General features: G+C 30.8%; 1 protein-coding gene across 2 annotated transcripts in view; it reads left to right on the forward strand.

Moving 5' to 3' along the window:
• Window positions 1–17,358, forward strand: part of Uggt (UDP-glucose-glycoprotein glucosyltransferase) — a 211,458-nt gene that overhangs the window by 184,681 nt on the left and 9,419 nt on the right. For both annotated transcript variants that reach the window (XM_085819198.1, XM_085819199.1), the window contains 5 exons: window positions 7,473–7,545; window positions 9,834–9,937; window positions 10,790–10,846; window positions 15,246–15,360; window positions 15,554–15,670. In XM_085819198.1, coding sequence (XP_085675324.1) covers window positions 7,473–7,545; window positions 9,834–9,937; window positions 10,790–10,846; window positions 15,246–15,360; window positions 15,554–15,670 — 466 coding nt within the window. The remainder of the gene's footprint in view (window positions 1–7,472; window positions 7,546–9,833; window positions 9,938–10,789; window positions 10,847–15,245; window positions 15,361–15,553; window positions 15,671–17,358) is intronic.

Below are 17,358 nucleotides of genomic sequence, written 5' to 3' on the forward strand. Positions count from 1 at the left end.
CTTTGTTCAAGTGGTGCAATTCTCCACAACAATCTTGATATGCTTTTACCGAGTATTGATCTTATGTTCATCTGTAGAACAAAATATACACACATTTTTAATTGTAGTATTTAATGCAGCTGCTGTCAGTAGATATTTAGAATTCTCATATTTCCTATACTGCATATTTTTCATTTTATTATCTTCGTCTATCTTGTGAAATAAAAGTGTTTTTTCATGTTTTCTATTTCCCTTTTAAGAAACAGGAATAATTTTGAATAAATTCCATGATTCTTCTTTGTTAGAAGAACAATTATATTGTAATAGGATATCTTGAGGAATTTTACTAAAATCGAAAAAATACTTCTGTAATTATTTAGTTACACTCCAGCTGTTTTAAGACTTTGAATCTGTATAGTAATTGTGTCATGTAATTGTCTCAGTTCCTTTAAGTTCGAGTGTAATTTCACTGGAGTTAAGCCTAACAGTTTGTTTGCATATGAATGTACAATAATTTCGGTTTTATCAAATTGTTCTTTTAATAGTTCAGTACCTAATAACTATTGCTTCTTCAGGAATTTTAGAGGATTCACTGTGTGTAGATCCTATAGGATGTACTTATGTTTTCATGCTTATACTTAAAATCCATTTCTAATTTCGATTTGGAACTTGTGATGTTTTTGTGGTATTCTTGGTTTGTCAGAATATTAACTTGAGTATTTCTGAATCGCTTATAGTGCTTTCTATGGTACAATCTAGCTGGTAGATCTAATTAGGTTTCTCTTCTAATTGATGTTTTAAATATCCAGTTCTTCTTAATCAATATTGTTCCCCTTTAATGTGTCACTTATTTTATTCACAATTTTAGGGATGAGTTCAAATATTTTTTCTTTTACTCTTTAACTTCTTTAATTCACTAAGTTATGCCATTTTCTATTACTATAGCACCCAGGTCTCGGCCATAAAACAAAATAGTTCAATTGACATTCGGTTCAATTACCTGGTTGATCTGATAAGCTTTGGAGACAGTAATTGAACCTATTTTAGATATTAATTCTTTATTTACACAACATAATCAAAGACAACTTTACACTCTTGATGATACACAACTCACAGATACATTCCAAACATTAGCAAAATTTTAAACAGTTATAGTGTATCAGTGTCCTCTATGGGCTAGAGTTCATATCAGGTATTTGCCATCTATAATGGCCTTGGTGAAAGAACACGGCATTGTCACATTTTGGGCTTAAGTAAATGTAATTTCAGAATTGGGTAAAACAAAGACCTTACCTTTGTGTAGATATTGAAGGCTATAAAAAGCCAAATTTTCCAATTAATGGAATTTAGGAAATATTGTATTGATAGGTACAGATGATATAACAAGTTTTCTATTGCAATGGAAATGCTTCAATCAGCAATCATCTAATGAATGACAAAATTGTTAGTATGGTTTTTAAATCGAGAAAATATCACTATCCACAGTGAAGAAAGTGAGTCAATTGAAATCTGCACTTTCATAAAGGTTTTATGAAAATGCAAAGATTTCGATTGACGATTTTGTGGGAATTCTCAATATGACAGTTACAGAATCTGAAAAATGGAACTTTGTTAACCCGTGAGCACACGCAACGGGTATGTCATACCCATTTGCATTTTTCTTTTTGTATATTTCTTAAGGTGACAAGTGCAACGGTTTTTTAGGAACAGCATTGTTCGGGCATGTCATACCCGCGCGTGTACTCGCGTTTCTCAGCAAGTTACTTCGTACTTCTCGTTTTCAAGCTTTTATAGCAAGCTTTTTTTTCAAGTATAAGTTTTTCTTGAGTTGTAAGCATGGCACCGTATATTCCTTACAAAGAAGAGATGAAAACATTGAGAAATCTTCTTGAAACAGTTTCTTCTGATGAGGATTCATTTAGTGAAGACGATGAAGATGTTGATGACGAAGAATATAATAGTAATCATGATTCATCCATAGAGAGTAGTGATTCAGATACAGAAACAGAAAATGAAACTTTGGAATGTAGCAATGAGTTTTATGTTGGAAAAAAATGGAGTAAAATGGAACAAAAATAAATTCCGGACTAATGTTAGAATTGGCACCAAAAATATTATAACTAAACTCCCTAGAAATACGAAGTATTCTAAAGAAGTCTCAACACCTTTAGATTCCTGGTCACTGCTTATTGATGAAGATATGTTAAAACATGTAGTCAACAATACAAATATTTATATTGATTGTACGTGGAAATTTCACTCGTGAACGGGATGCGAAAGCAACAAATGAGTTGGAAATCAAAACTTTAATTGGATTGCTGTATTTATGTGGAGTTTATAAATCATCCCATGTGAACGTAAGAGATTTGTGGGCAACAGACGGAACGGGAATGGACATATTTCGGGAAACAATGTCAGTGAACCGATTCCTCTTTCTTTTACGATGTCTCCATTTTGATGACATTAGAACTGATTCCTCTTTCTTTTACGATGCCTCCATTTTGATGACATTAGAGATCGTCCCAGTAGAAGAGACGTTGATAAATTAGCTCCGATCAGAGAATTTTTTGGAAATTTTGTCACAAATTGCCAAAAGACTTATACTGTAGGAGAGTATGTGATCATTGATGAGAAGTTGGAATCATTCAGAGGTCATTGTTCCTTCAAACAATATATGCCCAACAAGCCAGCAAAGTATGGCATAAAAATATTTGCTCTTGTAGACGCAAGGGTATTTTATACCTGGAGCATGGAAATTTATGCTGGTAAACAACCAGATGGGCCATTTCAAGTTGAAAATGGTGCAAGCGAAGTTGTCAAACGTTTAATAAGACCCTTATACAACTTTGGTCGAAATTTAACAGTTGATAATTGGTATATGGGATATGAATTATCTCAAGATCTCCTAAAGAAGAAAATTACGATAGTAGGTACAATGCGTAAAAATAAGAGAGAAATCCCACCTGAGTTTCTGGCAAAGAAAAGAGAAGTAAATTCTTCAATTTTCAGTTTTCAGAAAGAAGCAGCACTTGTATCTTATGCACCGAAAAAAATAAGAGTGTGATCCTGTTATTCACAATGCATTCCGGCGATCAAATCGATGAATCTACTGGGGAATCTAAAAAGCCTGAAATCATTACATTCTATAACATGACGAAAGGAGCAGTCGATGTTGTAGATGAGATGGCAGTTGCGTATTCTACAGCAAGTGTAGCACGTCGATGGCCTATGGTGATTTTCTTTTCAGTGTTAACCGTGGCTGCCATTAATGCAAGAATAATTCTACTATCAAAGAAGGAACCACCAACGGAATACCGTACCATGCGTACTTTTCTCAAAGCCTTAGGGATGCAGCTAATAGAAAGTGTTCAAAATGAACGACGACGAGCATCTGTAGTTCCTGATTCTAGACAAACAATGACCACCAATGAACACGTTAACAATGAACCCCTCCCCCCAAAAAAACCCTAAAATTACTTACAAGAGGTATACAGAGTGCCCCAAGAAAAAAGATAGAAAGACTACATTCATTTGTGAAAATTGTAGCAAAAGTATATGTACGGAACATATGACCTCATTTTGTAAACAATGTTCAAAATATTGTAAGTAAATAATTTTACCTCTCCTTATTCTTTCATATTTTGTCTAAAATGAATATTAACTTGGTTTTACATTTTCATTTCTTTTAAAAACCGATTAATTTTATTCAGTAAATTTTTAATTTCAAACTTTTTATTCGGGTATGACATACCCGGCGTGTGTTCTCGTGTTCGTCGGATCGGTGCGTGTGTTCGCGGGTTAATGAACAAGAAAATGTGTCTATCTATGAAATTAAAGAGAAAGTATTAGTACAAAAAATGAAACAGCTTAAACAGCTTACATTGAAAGAAATGTTTAATAAAACAAACACATAAATGTTTTTTTTTTTTTTTTTTTTTTTGTAAATTTTAATTCACTTTGCGAGTGGGGGTCGTTTTAGATAGGTTCATAGAAGAGTCGTGTATAGTGCAGCAAGTATTTGGTTTATTAGATTAGATTATGGCAAAGCAATCGAGGGCTATCTGCCTTAAGGGAGGGATGCCTTCATGGAGGACTTTTTAAAGGAAACTGTCTCGTATACACGCTACATATGGGGAAAACCGCGAAAACACCCATGCAGCCAGCCCGTTCGCGGGATTTGAACCTCAGACCCAACTACCAGTGTTTAGCAACGTTGCAGCAAGTATTTATTAACAGGTTTAAGTTACATACAGACATTACATTTAACTTTAAGAAAACTACAGAGCAAGAGTCTGACACAACCTATCAGGTTAGACACTTGGCATTTACTGAAGTACTTCTCTGGCTACTCACCAGAGGGCACCCTTGTTGTCACAGTTAGTGCAACAGTTTATGTTAATGGATTGGTTACTACTTTAGATAAGCTGATGATTTAAATTGCAAAAATTTCTGAAATCCGGAATCATGAAAGTCTTGCTAATTCTATATCTCGGATTTAGTACTGTGCTGTAAATTAATAGATGATGATATCTGTATTTTATTAAGTAATGAAAAATCTGTATGTTTATTCTTCATATTGTGAAAAAGTGGCAGCAGTACCTAGAGCTACCATATTTGAAACATACTTAGGCCTCCACCTAAAATGTGCACACCAAATGTTGAATTTTTATCATTATTAATTATTTCATATTTCTGGCAAACTTAATGAATTTATATTAACAAACTCAACTATTTAAAAGCATTGTGTTGCCATTGTTGAAAATCAAAATTTTGTATCCTTTGTGTTCCAGTATGTTGCCACACAACAAAGCATAAGATAGTTAACTTTCAAATTCAGTCTAGTATTGATTTACAAAACAAGCAGTTTAAGAGCAATATACCTAATTAATAATGAGTTATATATTTTTAATATATCTGATTATTAATTATGTTTACATAAAAATATATCTGATATATTTTTGAATAAATCGGATATATTCTTTAATAATACATCTGATTGATATGAATCAAAATGTCTTTCATTTATGATATATCTAATTAATAAATTTTATGAATGCATGCTTTTTTTAATTTATAAAGGTTTTCTTAATATGGTATACAACTGATACAAAATGGTATGCATTTGATACAGGATCCTCTGTTTTAAAATTTTTATTACTTTTTACTTTTTTTTTAAGAACAAATCCTTTTTTAAGGTGTTATATTAGATTTAGATTACAGTCCCAATCTAAAGACTTGAATTACTTGCCTAACTAGACCAATCCACTAGTGGCCAAGTAGTAAAGTCGCTGAACACTGGTAGTTTTGTCTGGAGTTTGAATCCTGACAAGCAGGCTGGCTGCACGAGTGTTTTCATGGTTTTTGCCATGGGTAACATGTATACAAACCAGTTTCTTTTCAAAAGCCCTTCACAAAGGCATCCCTCCCATTAGGTAAATAGCCTTTGGGTTTTTCTCCGTTATTAAAATAAACCAAACCAATCATTCCTGGACCTGTTAATAATTTAATATGGAAGTTCTTCAGTATTCAATATATTTAGTTTATCTAGCGTATCCTGTATCTTGTAATGGTATCGTATGAAGCTTCTATCTTGACTTTTTTGTGGTTCTTTGATAAAGTTTCACCATGTTTTCATTGCATAAGTAAGTGTAAAAAAGGAATTTGATTACAGAAGTAATATGTATGATGATTGTTAGAGAATATATATATATATTTTTTTAATCATCCAGTTTTCCAGTTAACAGACAAAAATAAAACGAAACAGTCTATAGTTAAGTTAATATAGTACTGCTAATATATATTGAAAAACCGAATAGCTTTCCATAAATAATATAAATATTCTGTATTCTCTGTATTTAATTTTTTAATAAAAAAGATGCTTTTTTGTACTGAAAAATGAAATGTGTCCAAACATTTTTCTTACTGCAGTTCTTTTTGGATCATAATTAAAAGTAGTTATCATAATAATAAAATTATATACAATGAGCTGTAGCACTAAAGCAGCTCACTGTGTAATTCTTTTGCATCATAAGTTTAGAATTGTTAGTTGGGAACAACTGATAAAATTAATGTTATCATAAAAGAAATACTTTTAGTTTAATATTAAATATTTTCATATGATATTACATTAGCTACATTCATATATATATATATTGTTTATAATAATTACTTTGGCTGTGTCAATAGATCAGATTTTCAAGTATTTTGAAAAATTCCTGATCAGTGTTGATAAAAGATAGTTTTCATGGAGAAAGATGAATATTTATTTTAAACCAGAGCTATCACTAGTGGAAAAATTTGTTTATTCTTAAAGCAGCATTAATTAAAAAAATTCCTATTATGTGTAAATAAAATTGTTTTTTCATTGTAAATTTTCTTGAATGTTCATTCATAATATTTTCCATTTGCATTGTTCATAGTGAATACACCACTGGCAAGTGACTGCTGAATTCTGAAATTTTAAATACTGAAATATATACCCTCTCTTGCTTTGTATGGACATGGACATGGACAAAAAATAGTAACCATTTCTGTCCACAATAACCATAGCTTATGTACATACCATTTTTTTTTTTTTAATTTATTCTTTAGAACTCTTTTTTTTTTCTTTTAATTATATAAATGCTCCTCCAAGAAGCATTTGAAAGGCATATTTAAACTGTATGTATGTAAACATATAAAGATTAAGCTTCAATTGAGTGAGTTTATTGATTATAATTTTTCTGTTAATAGTTGCCATAAGTGTTACTAGCTAATAATTCCTAATTTCTATCTATCTAGTGAATTAATATGTCAATAATATTAATCTGATTACTAATTAAATTTATAGTTTTATATGGTAATTAAGATTTGGCTAGTTAGAATTAGTTTTGTTATTGTAGATTTTTAATAAAGCTAAATTTCATGTAAAATCTGTGATCAAATAAAACAAGATCAGCTTCATTTGATTTGAAAACTAGAAAAATCATTCTTCTAGTTCCATTATAATAAAACTGTTTATATCTATGTAAAGGTTGCATTTGGTTATAATGTGAAATATTTTTTATTTAGTTATTTAAAGAAATAGAACATTTTTAGTTTTCAAATTCATAGTGACATGGGGGGGTCAAAAACTGATTTCTCTTAGTCTTGTGTGATTGTGGTTTTTACTACGAGGCGTATTCGGAAACTAAGTACCGTTTTGAAAAAAAAAAAAAAAAAAAGGTAAAACAATTTTTTTGAATCCAATTTTATTTTTACATGAAAATACATGTCTTAAACTATTTTTCAACATAGTTTCCGCCAATGATCAAGCACTTGTCATAGCAGGTGACCAGTTTTTGTATACCATTGCCAAAGAAACTTCCCGCCAGTTTCGATAACCACGACGCCTACCACAGCGCTGCGACTGCGCTAGAATGAAACGGTACTTAGTTTCCGAATACGCTATGTAAGTGAATCCTTATTTAAAATATCATTTTTAATTTGATATTTATTTTCTGTTTCTATTCTAGATATAAAATTTTGTTCTTGGATGTTCTTTTCCCGCTTGATGTAAAAAAAATTATATTCGTAGATGCTGATCAGGTATGTCAAATATTTCTTATCATTATTCTAAAGCATTTTAAAACTGCTGTTGCTATTTTTATTGTCATTAAAGTTATTATTCTTGAAATGTTACTCCTTCTTCATTTTGAATTGTTTCATTATTTAAGGTGTTCAACTTTGTAAAATAATATTTAGATCATTAAGGAAGTAAGAAAATAAAATGTTTTAAGTAATAAGATAATATACACTAACTGAAAAAACTTTCATGACCACATAAAGGCAGTCATGACATTGATGGATTTTTAACTATACTACCATAACACAAGACTGTGAAACTGAGGATCATAAAAATTTTAAAAGAGATGTATATGCTAATGTTGTATTTGTAATTCTTTTTCTCATCTTGATTCAATTCTAAGCATTGTATGCATTATAAAAAGCTAAACATTTTATAATTGCTTAAAAGCTATCCTGTTTTACATGTATTACGTATACTTACAGGCAGCCTTTCTTTAATGTAACATAACTATAAAAAATAAAGTAGTCAGGGGCGTAGCTAGAGGGGGGCATGGAGGGGCATTTGTCCCCGGGCGCAGAATCCAAGGGGCGCCAAACTGACGTTACGACATTTTAGAATTAAATGTTTTCCAACCTTGGCAAGCAGTAGGGGGTGCAAAATTTTCAGTTGTCCCTGGGCGCGGAAAACCCTAGCTACGACTCTGAAAGTAGTATGCCAACAAATCTTTAACATAATACAGTTTTCCGCTGATTTTATATGTTTATGGCAAGACTAATGAAAACAGTCATTAAATGGAGGATTTTTTTAAAATGGGGTTGTAGTTTATGTTACATATAATAAAATAAAGTATATATAACTATGTATTTAAGGTGTTATTAAATGTTTTTCCTATTTCTAGTAAAGACTTATTTTATGTAGTAGGGATCTAAGTCAGATGCTTCTTAGTTTTTGGATTAAATCATAATTGTAGTCGGAGCTCACCGGAGCTCCGAGTAAGAAGCACCTGGCAGTTCTTAATGTAACTGAACAACAATTTCAGCAGAAATTATATCTCAAAAAATTTATTTTTAATAATAAAATTATATTAAAAATCCATCCTCGCTTCTAAATGCATGCCTCTCTTTCCTTGGGAAACAAACACTTGAACTGAAGTAGAGACTTTTAATAGAAGAAAAACCCCCACCCACAAAGTGGTATTCTCCATAAAGTATAATGACTTTATGATAGCGCCTAAATTTTTCATTCCAACACTAGTGTCTCCCCGTGGAAAAGAGCATCTGCAGACTTTTTGGAACAATGGTAACCGAAGACGGGGAACGAAAGTTGTCATTTGTTACTTTTTCCTTACCTGACCTTCGGATTCATTGTTTCCCAGTCATTTTTGCTTGACAACTAGAATTATGTTGATAATTCATTCATTGATCATGGTCAGAAAATGTTAGACTCTTCTTTGTTTTCATAGTCTCATTAGTGATGCTTTAACCATTTTAACATTTTTCATTGGTGTCTCTGGAAAAAGAACAGTTTTTATTTCTATCGTCAATTGAAGTAGTATAGAGATTAAATTCAACCGGAGACCGTTAGAGCTATTTCTTAGTTTTGTGTGAAATTATAATTCCAGCCGGAACCCCAAATAAGTCAAGGTCCAGTGCTTTATTTTATTATTTAACTATTTACCATTTATTTAATAACTTATTAAATTTTTATTTTCTCTTTACATTTTGTTAAATTTTAATTATATTATTATTCTAATCATTAATTATTTAATCATTTTAATAATTAATTATTGGATTTTTTAAATTATCAATCACTTTATTGTTAGTTATTTTATCTATTTATTTTATTCTTGTTCCTCTTTTCCAATGATCTTCCATAAGGCTCTGGCACTTCTAATTTTAGAAATTGAGCCCTGCAAGGACTATGTCCATTTGTCACAGCTTATGCTTTTCTGAAGTAATTTCTACGACTTTTCATTTCTCTTCAGTTATTCTGTGCTATCCTCTGTCCATTTTAAATGATTTGAGATGTGGCAAAGTGGTTTATCTTCCAGGATAATGCGTTTGCACTTCTAATGATCGCAAGAACTTTTAGGCAGAAATGACATTAAATAAGCAATCTTTCAGAGCTTGAGTATTGATGAAAATTTTTCATCATGCTTGAAGATTATTTTGGAGGGGGTTGTACAGCTATATTTTAAACTATTCACACTAAAGAATTATATGCTAACTTTGTCACTTAACTTTTAGATCTTACTGTGCATTTAGTTAGTAAAGTGTTAAATGATTTTATACATTTTCCTCCCTTTCAGGTTGTCAGAGCAGACATGAAAGAACTTTGTGATCTTGATCTTGGAGGTGCACCTTATGGTTACACTCCATTCTGTGATAGTCGTAAGGACATGGATGGATACAGGTTATATATTCTGTCTACTATATATTTTACATTGTAGAAGTAAAACTAATTATTTTTCTGTGACTAAATTAATTATATCTTTTATTTCCTTCATTTGTGACTAAATCGTCTATATCTTTTGTTTGAACTTTTTATTGCATTTCTGATGCAGTCTGCAATTTTTTATTCCATTTTGTAATGGTCCATTTTTTTTCATATAATAAATGAATTATTTCTAAAATTAATTTTTCATAAAAGAATAGATTTAAGTTTGCTTTAACAACATTTCTGCTGTTTTCTGCCTGTTGTGCTATATCTTTTGTATTTCAGATTTTTTATTCCAGTTTGTAGTGGTCCATTTTTTTCATATAATAAACGAATTATTTCTAAAATTAAGTTTTCATAAAAGAATAGATTTAAGTTTGCTTTAACAACATTTCTGCTGTTTTCTGCCTGTTGTGCTATATCTTTTGCATTTCAGATTATGAGGACCTTTTGGAGACGTTAATAACTTTTGGATTTATAAATTCAAGTGAACATATGACTTTTTATTTCACTTCCATTTTTCTCCTATGTAGTTTATTAATATAATTTTTTGGTTTAACTTTTGATTGATACATTTATAGCATTTAATTATTTGGTCACAGATGTTTATCTTTTTATCTGTAAATACTTGTATATATATATATTGTATGTTGTTTAATTTTCATTCTTTAAGGAAGCAATGTTTTATGTTTCTTCTTGATAATTGCTATTCTCTCTGCCCCCTTGATTGAATCTCCCTGCCCCTTTTTTCCTTCTCTGAAAGTTTTTTTGTTTGTTTTCATATACATGCATATGTATTATAATTTCTTATTATATTTTATGTTGCAGATTTTGGAAATCTGGTTACTGGGCTTCTCATTTAGCTGGACGGAAGTATCACATTAGGTTTGTTGAAATGTTGTCATATGGCTTTAGTTATGTTATTTAATGTGATAATTTTGTAAATAATAAAATACTTACACCTGAATTTCGTTGTAAAATTATCTATTGAGTTTTTTATGTGAACAATTTATTTTATATAGTTCTTAGTGTCAAAATAATTAATCTTATATGAGACATAATGCTGTAATGTTTCTCTTCAAGAAATTAATCATTTTCACTTCTAAGAATTTTTAGTAAGTTTTAACTCTGACAAATAAATAGTTCTTTTCTGTAAAATTCGTAAGAAGAGCTTTCTTTTTCTATCTAAAGTTATCATTAGATCTAGTAAGAATATAAGATCTAAAAGTTTGGCTGGAAAAAATATTTGACTTGCATGATGGTGTTGAGACTTTAATCCCCTTCAAAGTAGATCCCTTGAACCTCCACACACTTAGCCCACCATTCCTTCCCCTGTCAAAAACAGTTCTGAAAATCTTTTGGAGTGGTTTTCAACTCTGCCGTCGCATTTTGCATTATCTATTTTGTCTGTCTTGTATCATTATCTGTTTGTCTTTGGCCCAGTTAAAAGAAAGTTTATTAAGATAGGGATTTAAGGCTAATGATAGAAGTTATTGATTGCAAGAATAGATTAATATGCAGTCAAAAGACTTTTATTATTATGAAAATAAAGTTCCTGGGTGCTGAAATAAGTATATTGAAATGATAGGTAATTGTATAAAAATAGAATATGGAAGTTTAGAAGTCAAACAACAAACACAATTAATATGGAAATTGTTTTGTTTTATTTAGTAAATAAAATCTAGTTGATAAACTCCTGTGAACATTTGAATATCCTTTGTATTAAATGATATAGATATGTTTTATCATCCACAAAAAGAAAATCAGATCCATATGTACCTCTAAAAATTGTTACATAGGGTTATAAAACATAATCTCAATATTTCTGGGCAGATACAGAATTGCTGATAAGTTTCTAAAAGGTGGATATGTGTGTTGATCATTACTCTTCGCATATTATCATATCTATGCTGCCCTGATGTTTATTCCTTGATGTCATATTCCCTGATGTTTGGGAGAAGAAGCAAGTGTTTTTAGAACAATTTTATCTCAATAAACAAATGCAAACCAACTGGTATGGGCATCAGATCTGATGCTTTCCACACCAATTCAGATGGTCTCTTTTTCTTTCTTTTTTTCTCTCCTTCCTCCAGGAGGAAGGGTAAAGGAACCACAAATTAGTATTAAAATATTTTTTTGTTAAACCTATATACAAAGTTCATCCAGAAAGTAAGTACCGTTTGGGTATTAACAAATATTAGAATTCGTATTTTATTACAGAAAAATATGTGGACCTACTTTAAAAAACTACTTTTTAAACATATTCACTATGTAAATTAAGGCATGTGTCATATCTTGGCACTAATTGCAACACACCCGTTTCATAGAATTTGGCCATCCACGACCTAAACCAGTTCTGGATGTTTCCTTTGATCTCATTATCACTTGTATGTTTGGTTTGTTATAACTTGGCTGATTGGCAAGTAATATCTTAAGATGAGAAAACAAATAGAAGTTGAATGGAGTTAGGTCCAGATTATAAGGAGGGTGACAGAATGGTTCCCAGCATAATCAATCTAGCAATGTCATCATTACACATATAGTATGCAGTTGTGCATTGTCATGCACGAACTCAATATCAGAAATCAGTAGTCCACGCATTTTTTTTTATAACTTCTTCAATGTGCTGTAACGTTGATTCCTGTGCCTTGTTCCATCCAGTCACTAAGAGAATTTTTTTCACAGCCCCAGAACACAGTGCACATGATTTTTCTTGCAGAAAGAGGTGGCTTTCCTGTTTAAGGTTTCAGGGAACCAATATACTGTCATTCCAGTGACTATTCCACTGACTATTTCTTGCATTTCAGATATTTTGGAACTAAGCCATGTTCCATTGCCTATGAGAGTCCTTTTAAAAAAATCATAATTTTTTCCATCCCATAGCACTGCAAAAACTCCAAGGCTGCTTCCATGCATTTCCATTTTCAAATGTCCATTAGTATTTTTGGTACCTTTGGCAAACTCAGTTTTTGTAGTGCAAATGTTCAGTCACAGTAACGTGTAATGTAATTGTGGAGGTCATGAAGTGTTTTGAATATGCATTAACAAATCAGAAATCCTGAATTGCCTATTGGAACAAACTTTTTCATCGATGCAGCACACCAGTTCTTTAGTGATCAGTGATGGGCATCCATTGCACTCCTCATTGTGGACATTTTCCTTTCCTTTGTTAAACATCCTAACCCTTTTTCACACCATTTCTTTACTCATTACATTCTATCCATAAGTTTCACTTATATAACAATAAATTTCACAAGATTGAACATTTCTCTCATTTAAAAACTTGATAATGGCTCTTATTTCAGAGCTGGTGGGTCAATTGATTGTTTTAAACATGATTACTGACAAACAGTGACTTCAGATGTTAACATAAATGAACAAAATAGCTAGGCTAATTCTTTCTCAAGTTCCGCAATGCCACTATGCATGCACAACCATTCATGCTGTCAGATGCACAGGAGGTATGCACAAATAAATTTATTTTCTGGATCAGCTTAATTTGTGAAAGAAGTTCAAATGTGAGCTCTAAATTCAGCTGTGTAATCCTGTTGTGATATGCAGTTGTGGATAGAAAAGAGATCAGTCTCTCCCTCCCAAACATTGAGCTCCCTACATCTTAACAATAATTTCAAAGTTAACCATCTTTATATTTCTATATTTGTTTTTCCTACTTTTAAATTGTTATTTCTTTCCCTCGAAAGATTCTCGCAAATGATATTACAACACCGGTACCTCGTCAAAATAGCCCACAACTTAACAGCCCCAAACTAAATGGCCCCAACAAGATAACCTTGACAAAATAGCCCTGAAATAATAACTAAGTCTACTTATATAGTTATATAAAATTAATTATATTAAAATATATTAGTAGATATGAGTAAAAAATGAATTTTGACATTTGAAAATATTTATTAAAAAACGCATTTTAAAAATTTTATATGAGCATATTAACAGAAATTCTAAATACGATTTGGTAATTCTCTACAAGCCTGTAAGGTTTCTGTTGCTCACCACATTCTTTTTAAAAACTACATTTCAAGGTTATGTGAAATATTAAGAAGAAAGTCCATATGTTCCATATTTGCATAACTTTCCGCTAATGCTTCCAGATGTCAATTCTGTTGCACATATTTAGTTTTGCTAGTGCCTAATGTTACGAATACTTGCTGCAAGGCATGTTAAGTAGATTTCCACCATATCTTGCTCTTTTCAGAAATTATCAATGAGCTTGTAAAGGGATGGTTGATGGCAATCTACAGTTTGCTGGAGTGCTCTATGCCACCCCTCTACCGAATTGTTTGTCCTTGGAAGACCATTGATGATGCACTCGTGAACATTCCACACGTGTATTAGCAAATCATGGTTGTTGCATCTTACTGGTCCTATATGTGTTCCGCCAAATTCAGCTCCTGCACTTTTCACCATAAGCACTATCTCAGATGAAACAAACATGTGAAACGTAATTTTGTAAAGAATGTGGTAAGGAACAGAAACCTTAAAGGTTTACAGAGAATTGCCAAACCACATTAAGAATTTGTATTAATATGTCTATATACAATTTCTAAAATGAGGTTTTAATAAATATTTTCAACTGTCAAAATTCATTTTTTACTAATATTTACTAAAATATTTTAATTAATTTTATATAATTATATAACTGGGCATAGCTACTACTTCGGGGCTATTTTGTCAAGGTTATCTTGTCGGGCTGTTCTGACGTGTCATGTATGGCAACATTAAAGAAAAAAAAATTTAATTTTAAATAACTAAATAAATAAATAAAAAACTCTTTAGGCTGCAAAGTACTGAAATCAAGCTCAAGTTGCAAAAGTTCATAGGGAAGTTCCAAGTGCTGGTTATATATAACAGCATATGAATGTATATGCATTTTAAAAACAAGTTGATCAAATATGAATAGGTTAGTGATAGTTAGGTGTACTTTTTTGTTTATTTCATGAGGAAAAATAATTTAAAATTAAAAACCAAATTACATTACTATATTTCAAAGAGTTTGCCACCAAGTTTTGAAGCCATAAATGTTTCCCTCAAATAGTAATATATTCCATTTTCCTCGAGCATGAAATTTGCAAATGAAAACAATAACACTTTTCCATTAACAAATTCATAACACTTTAATAACTAACGTAATTAAAATTTATTCACACATAAGTGTTCTATGAGAGGTTTAATAAATCAGGTTAGTTTGTTACTTATTATTTTTAAAAAAATTGAAGATAATTTAAATTCCAGTGTGTTATGTTGAATTTGTTTTTCTTTTATTTAGTGCATTGTATGTCGTGGATTTAAAGAAATTCCGTAGGATAGCTGCTGGAGACAGGCTCAGAGGGCAGTATCAAGGACTAAGTCAAGATCCAAATAGTCTTTCTAACTTAGATCAGGTAAATGAATTCAATACTCCAAGATGTATAAGAGTGTCCAGCCTAAAATTATTCTTAGTTGTTAAATTTACGCACTGATGTTAATTTTTAAGTTAAGCTGGGAATTTCTTTGGAAAATGGTGGATGTAATTTTTATTTGATATAATATGGGCTGTAATTCATACATTCCTCAAATTATTTGTGATTCTCATAGGATTTGCCAAATAATATGATACACCAAGTAAACATTAAATCTCTTCCTCAAGAGTGGTTGTGGTGTGAAACATGGTGTTCTGATGAGACAAAAGAGACTGCAAAGACTATTGATCTGGTATATATGATTTTTGTTTTTATTTGAAATGTATTAAGCATTTTACTGTATTTATAAAATAATGTTATTTTTTAACAGTTTGCTTTTTGTGGTGTGTTTAATTATATATAGGGTTTTATAATTAAAGAATCCAATTCCAAAGCTACCCATTGATAAAAGTAAGCCCATTGATAAAAAAAAAAAAATTGTCAAAATTTTTGTGGCAGACTTAATGAAGGGATGACACTTAATTTTACTCATGTGATATTTCTATCTGTTGTGTATGACTGCAATTTTTAATGCAAATTAAAATTTTAAAGAAATATTTTTCAATTCACTGACAAATATGTATCTATATGTATCATTTAATGTAATTTAATCTATATATATCATGTAATATGTATCATTAAAATTCTTTCCTACTTCTTAATAGGGCATGAGGCCCTGCCTTGATGAAACATTAACATGCCAAAATTATTTCTTTTTTGAAAATGAAGATTTCATAAAACAGTGCCTCAGAAACATCCTTTCCCTTTTTGAGATATAATTTCTTTTATTATGTGATACTAAATTTGGCAATTTTAAGATCAATTTGTATACAAAGTTTTTTATCTGTATATTTGCGAATGTTTCAACAATTTTCTTTTACAAGCATAATAAAATTGATAAATAATAAACATGATTATGTATTAAAATTGTAGCTATGAAATAGCATTAAAATAAAACTTTACTTTACTATGTCATACTTTAAAATGACATTATTTTCCATTTTGGTGACTTTCAGAATATTTTGATTCTGAAAAATAAGTAAGGTAATAAATACTAAGAAACGCAGTTACTAAAACACGTCTTAGCAAAAGCTACTTTTGTTACTTTACAATGAATTTAATTTTTCTTCTTATTCTTACATTTTTTCATTATCCCCCCTGTGTAATTGTTTCAGAATATTCAAATATATATCAGTTTTCTCTTAGAAATTCATTTAACAGTTTTCTTTTTTGAATTTTTTATTCAAAAGTCTGCTTTTTTGCTTCTTGAACCTAAGAAAGTTTAGAAGGATTTAAGGAAATTTGTCACAGATTTCTTATTTTATGAAACATTTTTGGAAGAACAGTGAAAACAAAATTATTTGAATTCTCTGCTTTTGAAAGTCTACCTTTTAACATGTTATCATACTTTTATTTTCTTATCTTTTTACCAGCGGCCGAGCGGTAAAGTTGCTGAACACTGGTAGTTCGGTCCGAGGTTCGAATCCCACGAACGGGCTGGCTGCATGGGTGTTTTCGTGGTTTTCCATATGTGTAACGTGTATACGAGCCAGTTTCCCTTAGAAAGTCCTCCACGAAGGCATCCCTCCTCTTAGGCAGATAGCTCTCGTGTGCTTTGCCATATTTAAATACACCAACCAACTCTTATCTTTTTATCAGACACATGCATAGAAAATTGTAAAAATAGTTCTACTCTTTTCACATGGACAGGCATCTGTGGAAAGGAATTTTTCTATTAGTAAAGAAACTGAAAACTTACAATTTAAAAGATTCATCACATGTGTCTCACTATGCTGTACACTGGATATTTTGCCATCTCGTGTTCTATGCATTCTAAATACATGCAGTTCTTTAGAATAACAGAAATCTTCAATGAAATCTGAAAATGTAAAATGTAGAAGAAACTTATTGAGAAAGAAATTGATTGCATAAGAGAAACAA

The sequence above is a fragment of the Stegodyphus dumicola genome, chromosome 6, assembly GCF_044657685.1.
Source record: "Stegodyphus dumicola isolate Sdum_Otavi_A_Nest chromosome 6, ASM4465768v1".
NCBI lineage: Eukaryota > Metazoa > Arthropoda > Arachnida > Araneae > Eresidae > Stegodyphus > Stegodyphus dumicola.